The 19,331-nt window shown below is 64.5% G+C and overlaps 10 protein-coding genes across 10 annotated transcripts; 6 read left to right on the forward strand and 4 right to left on the reverse strand.

Moving 5' to 3' along the window:
• Position 1: 1 nt before the first annotated feature.
• On the forward strand, positions 2-1,512 carry AMSG_03110 (uncharacterized protein; the record flags this gene model as incomplete). The annotated part of the gene is made up of 1 exon (XM_013904989.1): positions 2-1,512. The coding sequence occupies one exon, from the start codon at positions 2-4 to the stop codon at positions 1,277-1,279; it is 1,278 nt and encodes a 425-aa protein (XP_013760443.1). The 3' UTR covers positions 1,280-1,512.
• AMSG_03111 (ATP-binding cassette sub-family G member 2) lies at positions 1,313-3,360 on the reverse strand (the record flags this gene model as incomplete). Its single annotated transcript, XM_013904990.1, has 2 exons — positions 1,313-2,368; positions 2,449-3,360. 2 exons carry the CDS (start codon positions 3,358-3,360, stop codon positions 1,313-1,315), a joined length of 1,968 nt encoding a protein of 655 aa, XP_013760444.1.
• Positions 3,361-3,879: 519 nt separating this feature from the next.
• AMSG_03112 (Abcg4 protein) lies at positions 3,880-5,902 on the forward strand (the record flags this gene model as incomplete). The annotated part of the gene is made up of 1 exon (XM_013904991.1): positions 3,880-5,902. The coding sequence occupies one exon, from the start codon at positions 3,880-3,882 to the stop codon at positions 5,821-5,823; it is 1,944 nt and encodes a 647-aa protein (XP_013760445.1). The 3' UTR covers positions 5,824-5,902.
• Positions 5,903-6,096: 194 nt separating this feature from the next.
• AMSG_03113 (uncharacterized protein) lies at positions 6,097-7,139 on the reverse strand (the record flags this gene model as incomplete). Its single annotated transcript, XM_013904992.1, has 2 exons — positions 6,097-6,499; positions 6,538-7,139. 2 exons carry the CDS (start codon positions 7,137-7,139, stop codon positions 6,097-6,099), a joined length of 1,005 nt encoding a protein of 334 aa, XP_013760446.1.
• A 1,046-nt stretch (positions 7,140-8,185) lies between these two features.
• AMSG_03115 (uncharacterized protein) lies at positions 8,186-9,501 on the reverse strand (the record flags this gene model as incomplete). The annotated part of the gene is made up of 2 exons (XM_013904993.1): positions 8,186-8,695; positions 8,722-9,501. 2 exons carry the CDS (start codon positions 9,499-9,501, stop codon positions 8,186-8,188), a joined length of 1,290 nt encoding a protein of 429 aa, XP_013760447.1.
• Positions 9,502-9,844: 343 nt separating this feature from the next.
• Positions 9,845-10,300, forward strand: AMSG_03116 (uncharacterized protein; the record flags this gene model as incomplete). Its single annotated transcript, XM_013904994.1, has 1 exon — positions 9,845-10,300. One exon carries the CDS (start codon positions 9,845-9,847, stop codon positions 10,298-10,300), a length of 456 nt encoding a protein of 151 aa, XP_013760448.1.
• A 323-nt stretch (positions 10,301-10,623) lies between these two features.
• On the forward strand, positions 10,624-14,322 carry AMSG_11746 (uncharacterized protein; the record flags this gene model as incomplete). Its single annotated transcript, XM_013905041.1, has 2 exons — positions 10,624-10,975; positions 11,084-14,322. The coding sequence occupies 2 exons, from the start codon at positions 10,624-10,626 to the stop codon at positions 14,320-14,322; spliced, it is 3,591 nt and encodes a 1,196-aa protein (XP_013760495.1).
• A 187-nt stretch (positions 14,323-14,509) lies between these two features.
• Positions 14,510-15,806, forward strand: AMSG_11747 (uncharacterized protein). The gene is made up of 2 exons (XM_013905042.1): positions 14,510-14,587; positions 14,699-15,806. Exons 1-2 carry the CDS (start codon positions 14,531-14,533, stop codon positions 15,395-15,397), a joined length of 756 nt encoding a protein of 251 aa, XP_013760496.1. The 5' UTR covers positions 14,510-14,530; the 3' UTR covers positions 15,398-15,806.
• A 76-nt stretch (positions 15,807-15,882) lies between these two features.
• On the reverse strand, positions 15,883-17,601 carry AMSG_03118 (CAMK/CAMKL/CHK1 protein kinase; the record flags this gene model as incomplete). The annotated part of the gene is made up of 2 exons (XM_013904995.1): positions 15,883-17,337; positions 17,447-17,601. The coding sequence occupies 2 exons, from the start codon at positions 17,599-17,601 to the stop codon at positions 15,930-15,932; spliced, it is 1,563 nt and encodes a 520-aa protein (XP_013760449.1). The 3' UTR covers positions 15,883-15,929.
• A 523-nt stretch (positions 17,602-18,124) lies between these two features.
• Positions 18,125-19,022, forward strand: AMSG_03119 (uncharacterized protein; the record flags this gene model as incomplete). Its single annotated transcript, XM_013904996.1, has 1 exon — positions 18,125-19,022. The coding sequence occupies one exon, from the start codon at positions 18,125-18,127 to the stop codon at positions 18,962-18,964; it is 840 nt and encodes a 279-aa protein (XP_013760450.1). The 3' UTR covers positions 18,965-19,022.
• Between the last annotated feature and the right edge of the window lie 309 nt (positions 19,023-19,331).

A 19,331-nucleotide genomic window follows, 5' to 3' on the forward strand; every position in this document is an offset into this window, starting at 1 on the left:
CATGGGCGATGTGGGCCACTCGCCACGGATGCAGTATCACGCGTGCTCGCTAGCGCAGCTGCCGTCGTCGCCGAGAGTCTCGCTGGTCGGCTACGCCGAGAGCCCGCTGCCTGCCGCTGTAGCGGCGGTGACCGACACGGTGGCGCTGGGCGTCTTCCCGCGACTCCCACGGTGGCTCTTCCCGCTCTACGCCCCGTTCAAGGTGGTATACATGGCGTGGGTCCTCTTCTACGCCCTTGCCTTCCGCCTCGCCTCGCCCCCGGACATCCTCCTTGTCCAGAACCCGCCCTCGGTTCCTGTTCTCGCCGTCTGCTGGCTCTACACTGCCCTCATCGCCCGCTCCTGCCGCCTCGTCGTCGACTGGCACAACTTTGGCTACACTATCCTCGCCTACTCGCTGCCGCGCCCGCTGCGATGGGTCGCCTCGCTCGCTGCGGCCTACGAGCGCTTCTTTGGCTCGCGCGCCTCGGCGCATCTCGCCGTCACCCGCGCCATGGCCGCATGGCTCGAGGCAAACTGGGGCATCGCGCCTGTTGTCCTGTACGACCGCCCGCCTAACCAGTTTGTCCGCCTCTCTCCTGACGAGCGCCTCGCCTTTATCGCCCGCCTCCCAGAGCTCATCGATGGCTTTGACCCGGCCGCCGCCGCCCTCCTCGCTCCCAACCGCCCGGCCTTTCTCGTCTCGTCCACCTCGTGGACACCCGACGAGGACTTTTCCATCCTCCTCGAGGCCATGGTCGCCTACAATGCGCTGGTGGAGGCCCAGAACCCAGACTCGGCCCGTGCTCTCCCGGATGTTGTCCTGGTCATCACCGGCCGTGGCCCGCTCAAGGCCCACTACGAAGCCGCCATCGCCGACCTCGGCCTCGCCCACGTCTCCATCTTCACCGCATTTCTCCCCATCGCCGACTACCCGCGCATCCTCGGCGCCGCAGATCTCGGCATATCTCTCCACACCAGCTCGTCCGGCCTCGACCTGCCCATCAAGATCATCGACGCCTTTGGCGCCGGCCTCCCCGTCGCCGCCGTCAACTTTCCCTGCCTCCACGAGCTCGTCGTCGACGGCTACAACGGCGTCGTCTTTGACTCGGCACCGGACCTCGCTGCCGCGCTCTCGGGCCTCTTTGCCGGCTTCCCGCGCTCGACCAAGGCGCTGGAGAACCTCGCCGACGGCGCCGCTGCCTTTCAGTCGCTGCGGTGGGACGAGAACTGGAACACGGTTGCCCGCCCGCTGATGGTCGGCAACGACGCCCCGGTCGTGTATCGCAAGCGCGAGTAGTAGCTGCGCTCCCGCTGTGTTTAGGTTGTTGCTTTACCGCTTGCGCGAGGCGTTGAGGGCGAGGTAGGAAAGGATGAGGAAGAGAGCCATGAAGACGCCGAGGATGCCCGAGTTGAAACCGATGTTTCCGTCCTCCTCGGCCTCGAACAGGTCAAGGACGGCCTGCCCGTTGGGAACAGGGCAGGTACCGTTGATGGCCTCGGAGGCGTCGCAGGTAAAGGTGAGGCCCTTGAGCTCGTTGATGAGCACGCCGTTAAAGGCGTACTTCATGAACGAAAAGTAGCGCAGCCAGCGGATGCCGACCCAGATCGACTCGGGCTTGACGAGGAACGAGGCAAAGAGGGTCGACGGGAGGACAATGCCCGGAGCAAGCGCGTTGGCGGCATCCGAATCGCCGGTCGCCGCAGAGAGGAGGAGACCGAGCCAAGTGCCAAAGAGCGAGAGCTGGTATGCAAAGCCGGTAAAGATAAGGAACTTGTCGAGCTCGGCCTGCAAGCCGACCATAAAGTAGACCTGGAAGACGTACAGGGCGATGTAGGCGGCCTGGAACGGCAGATCGGCGATGACCTTGGCGGCGAGGTACGTGACGGTGCTGTAGAGGCCGTCCTGTGACTCGCGCATGAACACCGCCCGCTCTGGGATGAACAGCGTCACTGCCGCATGCATACCAGAGAAGACAAGCATGATGGTGACGAGGAAGATGAGGCCGGCGCGGTCGAGACCACCAGTCTGTCCGCGGTCGATCTGGTACCAGATGGCAGCAATGAGGAAGCCGAGAATGATCATCTGTCCGGCGCGGGCCCAAGAGGCCTGCTTGTTGCGGACCTGGAGCATGATGTTGCGCTTGACGAGCTGCGCGAGCTTGACGATCGGCGACGGGCGGTGGCCCTTAAACTCGTCGAGTTGGAGCGATCCAGCCTGCGAGAGCGAGGCCGACGACGAGTCCGGGAGGCCCATGCCGGCTGCGCGCGCCGCGGCAGTGATGGCCTGGATGCGCGCGAGCGACGAGGAGGCCGAGGTAGACGCCGACGACGAGCCGCTGTGAGCCGTCTCGTCGTCGCCCGGCACCAGCGCCGTGCGTGAGAGGAGCTCGATGATAAAGTCAGCCGGGTTGAGTCCGCGCGGGCATTCGTAGCCGACGTCCCCAGGAAGGGGAGGAGGCCGGTGACCTTGCCCGAGTACGCGACCTGGCCGCCGGCAAGTGCCATGACGTTGTCGAAGATGTGCAGCATCTCGTTGGAGGCCTGCGAAATCGAGGCCAGGATGGTCATGTTGTTCTTCTTGGCGAGCTTGCGGAGGTTGACGATGACGGTCTCGGCAGTGGCGGCGTCGAGGCCTGCGGTGGGATCGTCGACGTACAGGATCTGCGGAGCGGTGATGAGCGACTGGGCAATGTTGGCCCGCTTCCGCTCGCCACCGGAGAGGCCGCGCTTGAGGCCCGGGACGCCGACGAGGGTGTCGCCGACCTTGGCGATGCCAAGGGAGTTGAGAACTGACTCGACGCGTGCGCCCCGATCCTCGGCCGACATGGTCGACGGGAGCGAGAGACGGGCGAGGAAGTGCAGGTTCTCGCGTGGCGTCGAGTCGGAGAGCATGATGTCTTCCTGCTGGACATAGCCCGAGATGGCCATGACGTCCGACGGATCAAGCTCCATGCCGTTGTACAGCACCGAGCCGGACGACTCGAGCGCCGACGGAAGACGACCGGCGAGGACGTCGAGGAGGAGCGACTTGCCCGACGACGACGGGCCGAGGAGCATGGTGAGCTCGCCCGGAACAAGCTTCAGCGAGACATTGTCGAGGAGGACGATCTCATCCGTGCCAGGCCGGCCGCGGCACTTGTCAAGCAGCGACTTTTTGGCCGGGACCTTGACGGTGATGTTGGAGGCCTCGATGATGACACCGGCGGCACCGCCCGACTCGGCGTCGTAGCCGTAGCCGGCGGAGTCGGTCGATGAGGGTGAGCTTGATGACGACGACGAGGCCGATGAATCTGTTGACGAGACAGAGGTTGCGGTGTCGAGCGCAATGGCTCTGCTGGTGTAGCTTGACGACGACGTCGACGACTCTTGCTGCTCCATGACTACGCCGGCAGCGGACGGGGTGATACGAATGGGCATAGATTTGCCTGTCTACAGCGCGATCGCACGAGAGAGGATGTTGCAACTACGTACAAGGCAAGCACGAGCGAGTGCGCTGTGTTTTATCGCGCGCGGCGTACGCGTCGTGGCAATCTGGCCGAAAATCGCCGGTGCGGCGGTCCGCTATTCGCCGACTTGGCCGCTCCTCACTCTTAGCCGTCTCTCTCACCATAGACTCTCTGCAAGACCGCATACGCTGGTAAGTACGTACAAAGCAGTATGTGCTATCTAGGCGGGAGAAGATAATGCATGTAGGGTCATGCGTAGCACCTGTGGGGGCCGCCGACATATTTCGCCGAGTAGTGCCGCAAGCTCACTCCAATCAACTCAATGTGCACAACTTGAAACCGTCAAAACCTCAACTATGTGGAGCTGCAAGTCCCGCGCCGTGCGGGGCATACCGCAATCGCTTGTGTGTGACCGAGTACCCACAAGCCAAGACTCTTCTTTTTATACATCATGTCCAACTCGGTACCGGAATCGTCATCGATGCCGACATCTTCGTCGGCATCCAACTTGACACCTTCCGACTCGTACACGTTTGTGACAGCTGGGCCGAGCGATGAGAGCGACGAGGAGATCGTGCTCGAGTTTAACAACATCAAGGTGTGGGTGGAGAACTTCAAGGCGACCAAGGCCGATGGCTCGACCGAGGTCATCAAGCGGCGCGACATTCTCCGCGGCGTGTCAGGCAAGGTCGAGTCGGGCCAGATGACGATGCTGATGGGGGCGAGTGGGGCGGGCAAGACCACGCTGTTCAACGTCCTTGCCGGGCGGGCGCACACGGTCGAGTCCTCGGGCTCGATCTTGGTCAATGGAAAGCACTTTGGCCTCGCCGAGTTCCAGGAGATCTCGGCGTACGTGACGCAGGACGCGACGTTCCTCAACTCGATGACACCGGACGACATTCTGGGCTTCCGCGCCAACATGCTCCTTCCGTACTCGATGTCTGCCGAGGAAAAGCAGGCACGGGTTGACGACGTCATCGAGCTGCTCGGCCTGGAGGAGGTGCGCAACGTGCGGCTCGGCGAGCCGGGCGTCTCAGCGCGTGGCCTCAACTTTGTCCAGCGCAAGAAGCTCAACATCGCGGCAGCGCTGCTGGTCAAGCCGCGGATCCTGTTTGTGGACGAGCCGACGACCGGCCTGGACGCCGCGATGGCCAAGTCGGTCATGCTCTCGCTGCAGCGGGTGGCCAACTCGCGGAAGCTCGTCGTCTTCTGCACCATTCATCAGCCGTCGGTCTTTGTGTACAACCTCTTTGACCAGGCGCTCATCATGGCGCTGGGACAGATTGCGTACTCGGGCTCGGTCGACAACATTGTGCCCCACCTCGACAAGCTCGGCTACGAGTGCGACGAGTTCAAGAACCCAGCGGACCACGTGATCCAGGTGCTCGACTCGCGTGACGGCGACGAGAAGCGGGTTCAGAAGCTTATCGATGCATACCACGCCGACGCCTCGTCGTCGTCGTCGTATGCCGGGCCCAGCGAAGTTGTTGCCGAGATCAACGACGACGGTGCGCCGATGACGCTTCCGTGGTACGGGCGGATGTATCAGCTGACGAAGCGTGCGCTCAAGGTGACGCTGTACAACGACAAGGCGCTCAAGGCGTCTGTGGGCCAGGCCATTGTCTTTGGCATCCTCATCGGCATCATCTACTCGCTCGACAACTCACAGGCCGGCGCGACTGATCGCGTCGGGCTGCTCTTCCTCACCACGACCAACGCAATCTTCCTCTCGCTGCAGGGCTCGGTCTTTGTGCTCATCGCCGAGCGTGCGGTCTTCCTCCGCGAGGTGGCTGACGGCATCTACTCGATGCCTGCCTACCTGGTGAGCAAGGTGGCGTCGGATCTTCCGTTCCAGGTCCTGTACCAGTTCCTCTTCTCGGTCATCGTCTACTTTACCACCGGCCTGCAGCAGTCGCTCGGTCGGTTCCTCATCTTTGTTCTTGTCCAGTCGCTCGTGGCACTCGTCGGCTCGAACCTCGGCCTCGTCCTTTCGGCCTTTACCGGCGACGCGGCGACGTCGACCGCGCTCGCGCCGGTCATCATCGTTCCGTCGATGATGACGGCCGGTGTGCTCATCTCGACTGAGGCCATCCCGGTCTTCCTCCGCTGGCTCAAGCACGTCTCGATCCTCCGCTACGCCTTTACCGCCCTCCTCCTCAACGAGGCCGAGGACGCGCTCGTCTTCCATTGCACGCCCGAGCTGCAGCTGCCCAACGGCCTCTGCCCCATCAACACTGGCAACGAGCTCATCGCCCAGCGCAATGCCAACCAGGAGCCGACCGGCATCTGGTCGCGGGTCTTTATCCTCGTCGGCTATTACGTCTTTACCGTCGTTGTTGCCTACCTCGGCCTCCTCTTCTCTGTCCGCAACCAGCGGAAGACCAAGCGGTCCTGAGCGCTGCCCATCGGTACGGTTGTTGGGGCGCGTTGTTGCGCGCCGGAGTGCACTTCAAAAATGAATCACATCGCAGCACGGGCGGGAGGCTGTACACGAGCGCCACGCTCGCTAGGGTGGGAGAGCTCAGTTGCGGCGACATATGACTGCAGTGGGGCCTGGTGGTTGCTGCAGTGGGGCTTCACTGCTGGTCTTTGGTTTGACGACAACCAGAACTGCCGAGCCGCCGCACGAGTAATGTGATCTTCGGTTTTTCATTTTCGATCTAAAGGGTCAGCTCCGGTAAGACGCAGAGGAGAGGTAAGTGTAGGACGACGATGACGGTGACGAGAGCGAGGAAAGCGTACACCCGTTCAGGACCGCATGAGCGCGGTCAAGCTGGGCGTGATAGCCACCGGTCCGACGGCGGTAGTGCGAGTGAGCGAGAGCGACGCGGCCGATCTCCATGAGCTCGTAGACCTGGTGCGGCGCGAGCTGGGGCTCAACGTGGCGGTGGATTGCTAGAGCGACGTCGGCGAGGCGGTCAACCATGTCAGGCGCATTAGTGGCGGCGTATGCCCACTCGCTGGTTGAGATGTTGTCGCCAAATGAGGCGCGAAAGGTAGCAATGGCAGTGAGGAGGACGGCGAGGAGGACGCTGATGACGGCCAGCCACGCGAGCTGCAGCCACGGCAGGCTCTGGCGGCAAGTGTAGCAGCAGCTTCCGAGACATACAGGTGGCGAGACGCTGCACGTGCTGGCCGAGGCGCAGCTGATGATGCCGTGGCAATGAGGGCCCATCCGGCCAGCAGTCCGAGCGCAGCGGCGGCACGGATTGTGTGCTGCAGCCACTGGGTCTTGCCGCGGGCGGCAAAGACTCGGCAGCAGGCGCAAGATGCCTCGGGCAGATCGCCGACAGCCTGCAGCTCGAGCGCAAACCGGTACCAGACGTGGCTGGTTACGGCGCGCGGCGCGTCTGCAAAGCGCAGGATGAGGGTGGCGGCACGGCGGGTATTGGCCACGGCAGCACGGTGGAGGGCGGCGGCGCGAGAAACTAGCAGCTGCGCAAGAAGCGCCGCGAACGAGAGGAGAGCAATGAGGACGATGCGCGGTAGGAAGAGCCAATCGTCGGCGCGCGCAGCCCAGTATGCGGGCGAGACCAGAACCCGGGTGTCCGCGCAAGCGGCGGCGTCAACAGGGGCACACAGCCGCTCAAACGCGTTGTCGTCGGCAAACGAGGAGAGAATAGCCAACGCGAGCTGGAGGCCGAGCACACCGAGCGCCAATCTCAGAACAAAGACCAGGCCTGCGGCGGATGGCACCGATGCGGCGTCCATGGCGCGAGTGGAGAGTGAGAGCGAGAGCCGAGTGACCGGCACAGACCGCAACTCACCCGCCCTTCCCTGCTCACCAGCCAAGAGTCAGGTGGTCCCACACCCACTCGAGACCAAGCCTAAAGCCCGGCTACTGCTGCCGCTGTCGCTGTCGCTGTCGCTGTCGCTGTCGCTGTCGCTGTCGCTGCCGGCCGAGCCGAGTTGAGCCGAGTCGAGTCACGTCGGCCACATCCGCTGTCGTCACTCGAGTGGCGATGAGACATTCGCCGAGTCGCCTTCCCTCCCTCTCCCTCCGTCTCCTCCCCCCTTTCCGACTCGAGACGAGTCGAGGGATGAGCGGACGGACGGACGGACGGACGGGCACTCCACTGGCAGCGGTCACTGGCTGGCGAGGGAAGGAGAGGGAAGGAGGGCGTCGAGCAAGGTGGTCGCATGGCTGCCAGTGGGGAGAAGAAGGATGTGAAGGTGGTGGGGGTGTGCTGGCGGTGGAGACGGTTGAGCTGCTGGACGAGGTGAGCGAGCACCTGGCGGTCATCGAGGCCGCGGGCAGCACTGCGAGGCTGATCGGTCAGTGGCTGGTTGGCGACGATGCTGCGGTCTTTGACGAGGTCTTACCCGAGGCTAGCGGCCGGCATGCGGTGCGGCGGGCGCTGGCGTCGGCGGTGGCGGATGCCATGTCGACGCGCGAGCGGGTCGCCAACTTCGGAACCGCACTCGAGGCTGCCGGCATCGGCCCTGTAGCGCGCCGCGGCGCAGAGGCAGCGCTTCGCGCGCTCTACGCACTTCCGCCCGACTACGCGTGGCCGATGGGAAGCGAGCTGAGCCACCAAAGGTGGCGGCTCGATGTGGCTGAGATCGGCGGGCACAGCCTCCGCGCGCGTCCCCGGCGACACGCCTCGACGCGGTGCCGCCATTGTGGGAGGCCGCGACCATGCCGAATCCACGAGGGCGAGGATGATGCCACAGGGAAGGGGGCGAGAGCCCGCGGCGTGCGCAAGACGACGTCCAAGACTGCGGACAAGACCTCGTCGGCCGGGGTCCGGAAGGCGCTACGCTCCGGCCGACCATGAATGAACATGCGCGGCCGACCATGCCCAGACCACTGCAACGGCCGAACAGGCAGCCGACGAGAGCCAGTGGAGCTGCACACCGCTCGGGGCGATGGCGAGTAGCGCAGTGTTGGCCAGCGAGCCAAAGCCCTTGGCTGACCGGCCGCCAACGGCGTCAATCCACGGCTTGACCGCGAGTTTGACCTCGGGCCGAGCCTGGACGTAGATGAGCTCTTTGGCGGGCGTGTTGAGTGCATACTTGCAGGTCTTGAGGACGACGACGGCGAAAGCGAGGGCGAGGACCGGTGAGCTCGCCAGGGCAACTGCCCACACCACCGCCATGGCCACCAGCGGAAAGGCGAGGAGCGCCGTGCGGAGGCCGACCGCGCGGACAATCGGGCCGGGCCCGGCGAGCGAGACGGCCAGCGTGGCCACATTGATGACGGTCCCTACGCTAGCCACAAATGCGGCCATTGCCGCGGGCGTCTCGTATGCCGCGCTCGCCGCCATCTTCATGCGGATGTCGATAAAAGGACGAGGACGTCCGAGGCACACGAGATGATGGTCATGTGTGCAATGAACGAGCCGTAAGTGGCAAGCAGCTCGAGCGCGCCTGGGTTCCTTTTGCCTGCACCAGCAGCAGCAGCAGCGGCAGCGCGGGCGTGCGCCCTCCCGTCCTCCTCGGACGTCTCGGATGCGGTGTCGGAGGCGCGGAGCTCGTCGAGGTTCTCTGCGGCGAGCGATGCCGGCGATGCGGCGAGAGCGGCGAGCGCCGACGCAGTGCCGGCAATCGCTGCCGCGCCGCCAGCGGCTACCAGCACGCTTGGGCTTTGGTAGGCGTCTGCAAGGCAGGAGGCGGCGTACGATGCGGCGAGCGCACCGAGTTGCTGGGTGACGGTCAGGCGCGGGTAGACGACTAGCGCCTTTTCGGCGTGTATGCCACATGAAATGCACGACCACATCATGGTGACTGTCAGCGAGCCGACCGATTCAATGAGGGCGTAGGCAGCGTAGGCAGCGGCGAGCGAGCCGGTGGCTGCGGCCGGGACGAGGACGAGAGCGAGAGCGGAGAAGATGGCGATCTGCGCAGCTGCGACGACGGCGACAAGGCGGGAGAGGGATAGCGACGAAACGCCGGTGTTGTACAGATGTAGTACCGGGAAGAGGAAGGCCATAGTGCAGAGCTTGGCCTGCGGCTCGCGGGTCACCCCGCCGTCGACGCCCATGAGGACGGCGACCTTGAGAGGGCGGACGAGCCAGTACGCCGCCACCGTTCCCGCCAGCGCACCACCCCACAACACATACCGCCACTGCATGCTCACCTGACCTGAGCTGGTGGTGGATGGGGTTGGGTGGTGAGCTGGGAGAAGGCGAGGGCGAGAAGCAGATGGCGGCGAGGGCGGGACGGGGCGAGTTGGCGATGCGGTGCGATGTGGTGCGATGCGGTGCGATGTGGTGTGATCTGTGTGTGTATGTGTGTGTATGTGTGTGATCTGTGTGTGTATGTGTGTGTATGTGTGTATGTATGTATGTATGTATGTGTGTATGTATGTATGTGTATGTGTATGTGTGTGTGTGTGTGTGTATCTCCCTCCCCCTCCCCCCCCCCCCCCCCTCCCCCCCGCACAGATTCTCCTCCCACTCGTCTCCCACGTCACCATGGGTATACTCACACACACACGTGTGCTGTTTGCACAGGCTGGCGTTCTCGGTCTCTTTGCCGCTGTGGCTCTGGTCGCTCCGCTGGTGGTCCTCGATGCAGCCGTGCCTGCTGCAACAGGCAAGGCTCAGGCGCTGCGGACGGGCGTGGCGTCGGACGTGGTCATGCTGTTGGGCGGAGCAGGTGGCCTTGCTGCGGCTGCACTCTCTGCTGCACTTGCTCGTCATGTCCGATACGACGTGGTTACCCGTGGCGAGGTCTCGGCTGTCTGCGCCGCCGCCTGGCTCGCCACAGCTGTCGTCGCCATGCTCTTCACTGCCTCGGGGAGATGGCACCTCTCAGCCATGATGCTCCTCCTCACCATCTCCACCCTCATGTCGGCTCTCTTTTCCATGCTCGCTGTCAATGACCTCTCCACCGTCGCACGCTTCAACTCGCGATCTTATCCAGACTAATCGGCTGTCTGCACCAGCTGCTGGCCCTAACCCCGCACACTCCCACCCGGCTCACCCTTTGCCAACTGCGGCTACTGTGGCCGTAACCAACTTCCTCCCAATCTCCCCCATACCTCGCCTCACCATCCCAACCCCCAACCCTTCTCCTAAACTCAATAGCCATCTCCATCGCCACCCCCATACATCCACCATCAGCCCCCGTTTCCACACTGCCCGCCCTCCCTCCCTCCCCACGCGTCGTCCCGTCACTTCTGCCGGAAGAAACTGCCGCTGCCACCGCTCTCTCGCTCCCGCTCCCGCACTCGACCCGCCACCCACGGGCAATGTCGGTGCCCGAGTCTGCCATTGTGGACATCCTCACCTCGCCAATCTACCGGTCTGTCTCGTCCAAGGCTGCTGCACTGGCTCACCTCTTTGCCTCGTCTGCTGCTCCGCTCTCGGCTGCTCTTGCTGCCACCCAGGCTGACCATGCCGCTGCGCAGGCGTCCTTCACTCGCCTGCTGGCCGCGCTCGACCACGATCCGTCCATGCTGTCTCGCGCTGCCTCCGCCTCGCCACCCCGCCGGCCGCGCCAACCTCTGGCCTCGCCGCTTGCTGGACTCGCGCCACTGCCACCCATCGCAGCATCGCTGTCGACACCTGCGCTGTCGCCGTCGTCATCGCCATCGCCGCCACGTCGGCTGGCCTCTCTGTCGCTGCCGCCAGGCACTCCACCACACAGTCTCAGCCCGAGAGCAAGATATGCGTCGCTGGCATCTCGCTCTCCGTCGCGGGTCCGTACAGGATCGACTGCTGCGTCGCCAGAGCCGTCACTGACTCTTTCGCTGCAGGCAACGCCTGCGATGGGTGCAGCGCGCTGCAGTGAGCTGGTTGCCCGTCCGCGAGCCGGTGTTGAGCTGCGGCTGGGTGATGGGAGCGACGGCTCGGGTTCGTCGGGCCTGCATCTGCTGGTCATGGCGTTGCTGGCTTCGGACCAGGCGGCACTGGCGCTGCTGGCGGCACAAGACTGTGGCGTCTTTGACGTTGTCACCTACTACTCTGGTGGCCTGCACCTCGATTCGCGCGCATATGAGGGCCGGATGGACCGACTCCCTGTCGAGACCGTCTTTGACAAAATCTTTTACGACGCGGTCGTCTCATCGGCGCTCGACGGCAAGACGATTGAGGCGCTCTCGCACCAGCTCGACACGGTCTCACCCGTTCGCGCCCTGCTCAAGGCCGCAGGCCTCGCGGTGACCTCCAAGTACGAGGTGCTCTCGCCGGGCGCGCGAGCCCGGTTTGCCACCTCGGCACAGTCGCTGGCGCCGCACTGCGTTCCGGTGATCGTGCACGGCAAGGCCGAGGGTCCGCGGACCGAGGCCAGCATCACATACACCAACGTCAAGGTGCGGTTCCATGCCGGCGCGGTTGATGTGGCGCTCGCCGACGGCGACGACGCCGTCCACCCGCTCCATGGCGTCATCATCGCCCTTGTCGCGTCTGATGCTGCCCAGCTCGACGAGTGTGGCCGCATGCTCTCGCTCCCGGTGGGGACCGCGACAGTGACCGTCTCGGCACCGCTTGTCCGCGACGGCGCATCGGGCATGCTCGAGCTGGCGCGGGTCCGGACCGAGCTTGCTCTCGAGTTCAAGGCAGAGACCAAGGACAACGAGGCGATGCTCCGGCTGCTCCGCGGCGAGGTGCTCAAGCGGTCGCCTGTCCGGCTCGTCCTCGCGGCTGCTGGCGTGGCGCTCACTGATGTGTGGACGTTGACTGAGAGCACTTCGTCGATGGTCGGCAGTGGGCTGGCGGTCGGCGGACCGGCCGCGGGCATTGCCGCCGCGTACGACCCTTTCTCCATCGCCGACGCCGAGACCCGGCGGCGTATCCATGCTGCGTTTGTCAAGTGCGACTCGGACGGCTCATCGTTTATCGACCGCTCCGAGTTTCGCCAGCTCGCGTACATGATGGGCGTTCTACTGACCGAGAGCGAGCTCGACGCCGCGCTGGCCGCCATCGACCTCGACAACGACGCGCAGATCTCCGAGGCCGAGTTTGCCAAGTGGTGGCTGGCCGGCATGCCCGGCTTTGGCGCGGCTGGCCCCGACGAGTCCGGCCTCGCTCTTGGCCACCAGCGCCACACCACGGACGGAAACCTCACTGCGCTCAAGCTCAAGCTCTCGTCGCAGGTCTTCTCCAAGCAATCGTCGTTTGTGCTGCGGTCAGTCCGCTCGGCGGCGTCCGAGCTCGAGCTCGAGCGGGCCGCTGAGCGCAGAGCCGCCGCGGATGTCAACGACGACATGCTGGGGAGCCATCTGCGGCTGCGCGCCGGGCCGATGGCCCGCGCGCCACCGGCCTCCCAACGGAGCATGGCCAGTGTTCGCCTTGTCTGCGACGAGAGCGAGGTCGCGCCGCACTGCGGGCCGGATCGCAGCGAACCGGCTCGCTTTGAGGTTGTGGTCTCGGTTCGGGCCGGGCTGGGGCGAGCTGACGCCGACACCATCGCCGACGAGCTCTGTGAGCTGCTGGCTCTCGCGCTGCTGCCTGTCGAGGATGTCGACGATCCGCAAGTCACGGTCCGCGACTCGACCGAGGTCTCGTCCGGCCTGGTTCTGGTGGTGAGCATCGGGCTTCCGGCAACGAAGCAGTCGATGATGGTCCAGATGGTGCTGAAGCAGTTGCAGATCCGTGAGCTGCACGGCGAGGTCGAGTGCTCGCAGCGGCCCGGCGGGCCCAAGGCCGAACCCGCGGTTGCCGTCACGCTTGACGCAGTTGCGTCAGACATGGCGCTGCATGTCCTGGGCCGGGTTCGCCGCAATGGCGTCGGTGCCACCTGGATCGGGCCGGTCATCGAGGCACTGCGCCACGCTAGCGTAACCGCCGACATCTCGCTGGCGGCACCAGCCGACCTTGCCGACTGCCTCCCGCTTGGCGACGGCGATGACTCGGACAACGAGAGTGATGACGAGAGCGTGGATGAGGGCGAGGGCGAGAGCAACAGGCCGGGTGCGGGCCGGGCCAGTAGCATCCGACACCAGCTGCGCAAGCTGCTCAAGGCCAAGAATCTTTGGGCTACACTCGCTGACATGTTAATGCCGTTCTTTGACAAGCTGCACGCAGCTGCAGGTGTCATCGACGCCGCTATGAGCTCAACCTCGGACTCGGTCTCGTCCGACGATGACGACGACGGACCAAGCATTGCCGACGCTATGGTCGCCATGCACGAGCGGCTGCAGGGCCTTGTCGCGGCTCGGTTGGTCATCGGCAAGGGCACCATGCTCGAGGTTACATGCCGCAACTTTGACATCTTTGGTCTCTTCCCGACAGCCTCCACGCTGCACGAGTACCGTGTGGCGCGGCGGAATCGGGCATCTGCTGCTGCGAGCACTGTCGCTGCTGACTGCGACGGTGGCGCGGCAAGTGACGACGGCCTGTACTGGGGCGAGTTCGGCGTGCGCTCGTTCAAAGTCACGCTCGTCGGCCCGCCCAAGTCTGGCAAGTCGACCTTGGTGGCGGCGCGGACTGCTGCATCGACGTGGAGCCGCGCGATGCGCAAAGCCGGGACCGGGGTGGCCGCGGGCGTGAGCCCACCGACCAAGGTCTCGTGCGTTGTCGACGGCGAGCCGGTCTACGCCCATCTGTGGGAGACGCCCGGGGGGCGGGGCGAAGCTGCGTCAAAGCAGCGGACCATGGCCGCCATCAACACCGACGTGTTTGTTCTCGTGTGCGACGGCAACGATGAGGCCTCGCTGCAGGCGGCGCTGGACATGTGGAGCCCACAGCTCGGTCCGGCCCAGGCGAGCGCACCGTTTGTGGTCGCCGCCACCTATGGCGCCCGGCGCGGACGCAAGGCGATCAACCTGCGACAGGCGCGCAAGGAGGCGCGAACCGCTGGCGCGCTCCACTTTGCCACCGTCGATCTGGACGACTGGCGCTCGGTGGACGAGCTCTTTGCCCTCGCCACCGAGGTCGCCGTCAACGCCGCCGCCGCTGCCGAGCCGATCTCGCCGGCCTCGCCGATGCTCCCTGCAGCACTCCAGTAGCTAGCGACGCGCGATGAAGAAAATCTGGGACAGAGTAGGTCGACGGCATTCGAGCGGTGTCCATGGAGTGTGGTTGGCGGCCAGTGGCGAGGAATGCGTCCCCAGGTCGCCCAGAGCCAGAGCCGACGCCCGAGCACCCAAGGCGCCCCCCTGCTGCTAAGTCAACTCAACCCCTCACTCGAACCACACGACTCTTGCGACGCATTCCATGGGCGGAGCGCTGTCGAGTGCGGATGCGCGGGTGCGACTGGAGCGGTACCTTCCGGTATGTACAGTGTTCGGTGTTTGTAGTGGGGGGGGGGGGGGGAGGTCGGCTCGGGCTGACGACGACAATGGCTCACATCAGGGAGGGAGGGGGCGACCGAGGGGCGAGCAGTTCACAGAGACGGAGCAAGATGTGCTCAATCACTGCGCGTCGAGTGTGTCCAGGTCGACTGCGCTGGGACTGCTGGGCGGATCGGCGCCGCTGCTGGTGCTGTCGCGCCGGTTTCCGACCCGAATCAACGTCTTCACCTACATGATCGGAGGTGGGTTCGGGCTCTGGCTCGGCTATCGTGCGGGAGTGAGCTCGTGCGAGGAGCGACTGGCGAGCAACACGGACTCGGCGTTGCTGGCCGAGCTCAAGGTGCTGATGCAGGAGGCTGCCCCGTCGCGGACCGACTTTCCCTGGCAGTACATCTCGTCCGACGAGTTGGAGGCCATGCGGGCCGCAGATGTTCGTGAGCCGCCGCGGGCGGTGCGGCGGACCCAGCGCGCGCTCGAGCATGGCGCAGCGGTGGTGGTGGGGAGCGAATGGGAGGGCGATGATGGCGAGAGAGATGGCGAGGCTGACGCTAGCGTCCCCGAGCCAGCCACCGTCGCGCATGAGCCAGCCGCACCACAGTTACGGCTGGTGCCGCAGCGGCGGCTGGAGGACCGGGCCACAAGTCCGTGGAACGACCCGATGCTCACGCCTGACCGCTCTCATGGAGCACCGCCTGTGCAGAAAGTTAACGATGCGGGTGGACCTGAAGAGAACTCGTACTATCGGCTGCGCGAGCGGGCACGGCAGCGGAGCAGGGTCGGCGGCGAGTGAGAACATGCCCCCAAAGTGCGGTGGCTAGGCGGGAGTGCGAAACCCATTTGGGGGCGGAGAGCAAAATTTCGCTCTCGTACTTGAACTTGCGGCGTGCCACGCTTTTCTTGGTGTGGACAGTCACTTGAACGTGACGGTCTGCGCGGGAAGAGCGCTATTTTCGTGTAGACGCTGGGTCCTTGTACGCCCTACAGTCTCCGCTAGGACATCCCCGATGGGGGACGCCCTCTCGGAGTTAAAAATGCGGAAACCGCAGGAGGCGAGACATCGAACACTGTCACCGCATGCTGGGGAAAGGTGCAGGGACGGCCTAGCTGAGCGAGGTGGCGTACACTACCGTGCAAATGATCGTCAGGGACTTGAGTCATTTGCCAGGGTCTTGCGGCGGGGACCTGTAGCACTAGCCTAATTCTCTTTTTGCTCCAGCCACGACCCTCTGGTGAAACAGCCCACACCACCACTGCCGTCGTACCACTACCGTGGTGGGCTGTTTTACCTGGCCAGACGAGCAAACGGGGACCACACGGTTCAATCAACACTGCGAGAGAGCGAGTATCGGTGGCGGCGACGGAGCGCGCGAGGGCGGCGGCGGAAGAGCGAGGGCGGCGGCCTCGACGTCGGCCTTGACCCGTTTGAACAGCTTCTTGAACTCAAACATGTCGCCACGGGCGCGCATAAACTCGGCCATCACCCGCTTGGTACCGCCGCGGAAGAGCCGTACCACGAGCGAGAGCTGGCCGAACCGAGTCGAGTATGTGACGAGGAGGCGGAACTGGTCTGGGATGGGCCGGACGCGGGCGCCGGCGGCCTCGAGCGCGTCGGCGATGAGGCGGAACAAGGCGACAGCCGGAACGTCGAGCGAGATGCGGGTCATCCGCTCGACCACCTCCTTGAACTCGTTGAGCTGCGTGGCGGCCGACGGCCCGGCGGTGGCGTAAAGATCGGCGGCGCGGATCGGCTGCGACTGCGCCATTTCGCAGAAGGCGGCCGACGAGGTTGGTGCGGCCTTGACCGCCACCGACACGTGCTCGAGCTCGGGCTGCGACATGGCAAACGCCGATGTGGTCCGCGATACCTGCGGGAGTAGCCTCCGCCGCTTGGCTGACGGCGACGGCGACGGCGAGGCAACCGTCAGCGCCGCCAGGTGCCGTGTCGGCGACGACGAGACCGGGGCACGCCCGCGCTTGCGCCCGTCGTCGCCATCGCCGGTCAGCCAGCCACACTGCTGGATCTGCTGGATGGTCGGCCGCTTCTCCGGATCGAGCACAAAGATGGTGCGGAGGAGGGCGAGTGCGGGCGGCGGGAGCGAGGACCACGGCGCAAAGTCAAAGTTGCCCTCGGTGATGGCCGTGTACTCGAAGCATGCATGCGTCGGCGAGTCCCACGGGAGTTGGCCGGTGAGGAGGACAAAGAGGACAGCGCCAACCGACCAGACGTCAGCCGGCGGCCCACGGTACGAGCCGGTCAGCACTTCGGGTGCCACGTACGGCGGCGAGCCGCACCGGGTCGTCAGCACCCGCTCGCTCCCGTTGTCGTCGAGAAAGTCGGTGGCAAAGCCAAAGTCGGTGATGCGGACGCTGCCTGCCGCGTCGAGCAGGATGTTCTCGGGCTTGATGTCGCGGTGCGCCACGCCGATCGAGTGCAGATACTCGACGCCGACTAGAAGCTGCGCAAAGTACGCCTTGGCCAGCTCGGAGTGCATGCCCACGTCTGGCTCGATGCGGTCAAAGAGCTCACCGCCGGCTGCAAGCTCCAGAAATACATACAGGACCTCGGGGTCCGAGTTGACAAACTTGATCATGTGCACCACGTGGGGGTGGTCGAGCTTGGTGTGGATGAGGAACTCTTGCTGCAGCACAGGATTGGCCTTCATCGCCGCCATCGGAATGATCTTCACCGCCACATACTCGCCGGTGTGCACATTGCGGGCCGCCTTGACTCTGTGAGGTGTGTGAGTGTGGGTGGGGATAGCTTGCGCTCACTGGCCAAAGTCTGGGGGGGAGGAGGCTGGTGGTCTGAAAAAGGTCGTGGTCCGAAAAAAGGTCGTACTTTGAGAACTCGCCGACACCGATGGTGTGTTCCAGAATGTAGTCTTCAACTCTGCGGCCGCGCTGTGATGATTGCGTGCACTGAGAGAGCTGCGAGAATGCCAGCGTCGGATCGTCGTCCGAGACTGGCGACTCTTCCCGGTCTCGGTAAGCCATGCACGCGTGAGTGACGGGGAGGGGGGGGGGGGGGCGGGAGCACTCACGCGGTGGGTGTGGAGGGGGGTGGTGGGGTGTGGTGGGGGGGGCTGAAGGATGAGGGGAGGAGTGTTGCGTGGAAGGAGAAGTGTTGCGTGGAGTGAAGAGTGTAGAGTGTGGTGTGTGGTGTGTGGTGTGTGGTGTGTATGTGGTGTGTGTGTGGTTAGGGGTGGCGGTGGTGGTGGGGGCAATGAGTTGGCGTTTGGCGCCAGCGCGAGTTGAAGCCAGCCCCCTGCACGGACAATGCGACTTCCTCCTCCCTCCTCCCCCCCTCCCCCCCCCCTCCCCCTCCCACGCAAGCAGTATTCCCACACACACACATACTACACACACACACACACATACCTACACACACACACGCGCACTGATGGCCTCCCCTACCACAGTTGCCGCCGCCTTTGCTTTCGCCTTTCTCACGGCGAGCCTTGCCCTTGCCTCTCCTGGCTCTGGCCAAAGTGCACCTGCACCTGTGCCGGTCGTCCTCATGCACGGCATTGATGCGACATCGGCGTCGATGGACCACGCCGAGGCGCTGACCAAGAGGCTGCTACCGGGAGTGTTTGTGTACAAGGTCAAGATCGAGAACGACACCATTCCAGACTCGATCTTTGTCAACATGTCCGGTCAGGTGGCGAGCATGGCCAAGCAGTTCAAGGCCATTCCCCAGCTTGCGGGCGGCTTTAATCTTCTCTGTGTCTCGCAGGGTGGACAGAACTGCCGCGGCTACATCGAGCTCGTCAACGATCCGCCGGTTAACGCCTTCATCTCCTGGGTCGCCGTCCAGGGCGGCATCTGGGGCGTACCCAATCTCGGCCCGTTCAACCCACTCGTCGACCACGTGCTCAACACCATCCCCTACAACAGCGAGATCCAGGCCCACGTCGCGCCGGCCAACTACTGGAAAGACCCCTACAAGCTTGCCGAGTACACTACGCGCTGCACCTGGCTTCCGATGCTCAACAACAACCCTGATGCCCCGTCGCATCCGGATCCTGCCCGCAAAGCCCGCTTTGCCTCGCTCACCCACCTCGTCGCCCTCTACTCGCACGTCGATACCGTGCTTATCCCCAAGGAGACCGGCTGGTTCTGGTTCTATGCCGCTGACTCGGCATCGCGTCTCGTCCCGGTCAACGACACTGCGCTCTACCGCGACGACTGGTTCGGTCTGCGCTCGCTCGACGCCGATGGTCGCATCACCTGGGGCACCACCACCTGCCACCACCAGGACTACTCCTCGCCCTGCTTTGACAACCACTTTGTCAAGTACGTCATCCCTGTCCTTGCAGCCCCCATGGGCGCCCGATCGCGCGGCGGCTATTTCTAGCCAGCTCTCTGACGAAGGCCACCTGCAACACTTGTTCCTTCACCCACTTGACCCCCCCCCCCCCCCCCCCCACCCACGGTGACCACGAGGAGTTAAGTGGAATCTCTGATCTACATACCAGGAGCAGAGGCAAGCCACGACGATTCTGTTCAACGGCAGAGAGCATAGGCGGGAAGACTCGCAGGTGGGAGAATCCCGATAAATGAACTCACAGGACCACGGGGGCGGCTGAGCTGCCCTCCGCACTGCCCGATCCCGCCCGCCCCAGAACTCGCACCAGCGCCGAAAAGACGGGGGGCGAGGGGAGCAATATGACTGACCAAAGCAGCGCAAACAGTCCCCGTCTGAAGCTCTGAGACACTCTTAT

This window comes from Thecamonas trahens (assembly GCF_000142905.1).
Source record: "Thecamonas trahens ATCC 50062 unplaced genomic scaffold supercont1.11, whole genome shotgun sequence".
NCBI classification, from domain to species: domain Eukaryota; order Apusomonadida; family Apusomonadidae; genus Thecamonas; species Thecamonas trahens.

What these genes read in the sequence shown, in the direction of transcription:
- AMSG_11747 (XM_013905042.1), top strand. Translation starts at nt 14,531, where the DNA reads ATGGGCGGAGCGCTGTCGAGTGCGGATGCGCGGGTGCGACTGGAGCGG. An exon ending in GACTGGAGCGGTACCTTCCG is followed by an intron (nt 14,588 to 14,698) that starts GTATGTACAGTG and finishes AGGGGCGAGCAG; the next exon opens with TTCACAGAGACGGAGCAAGA.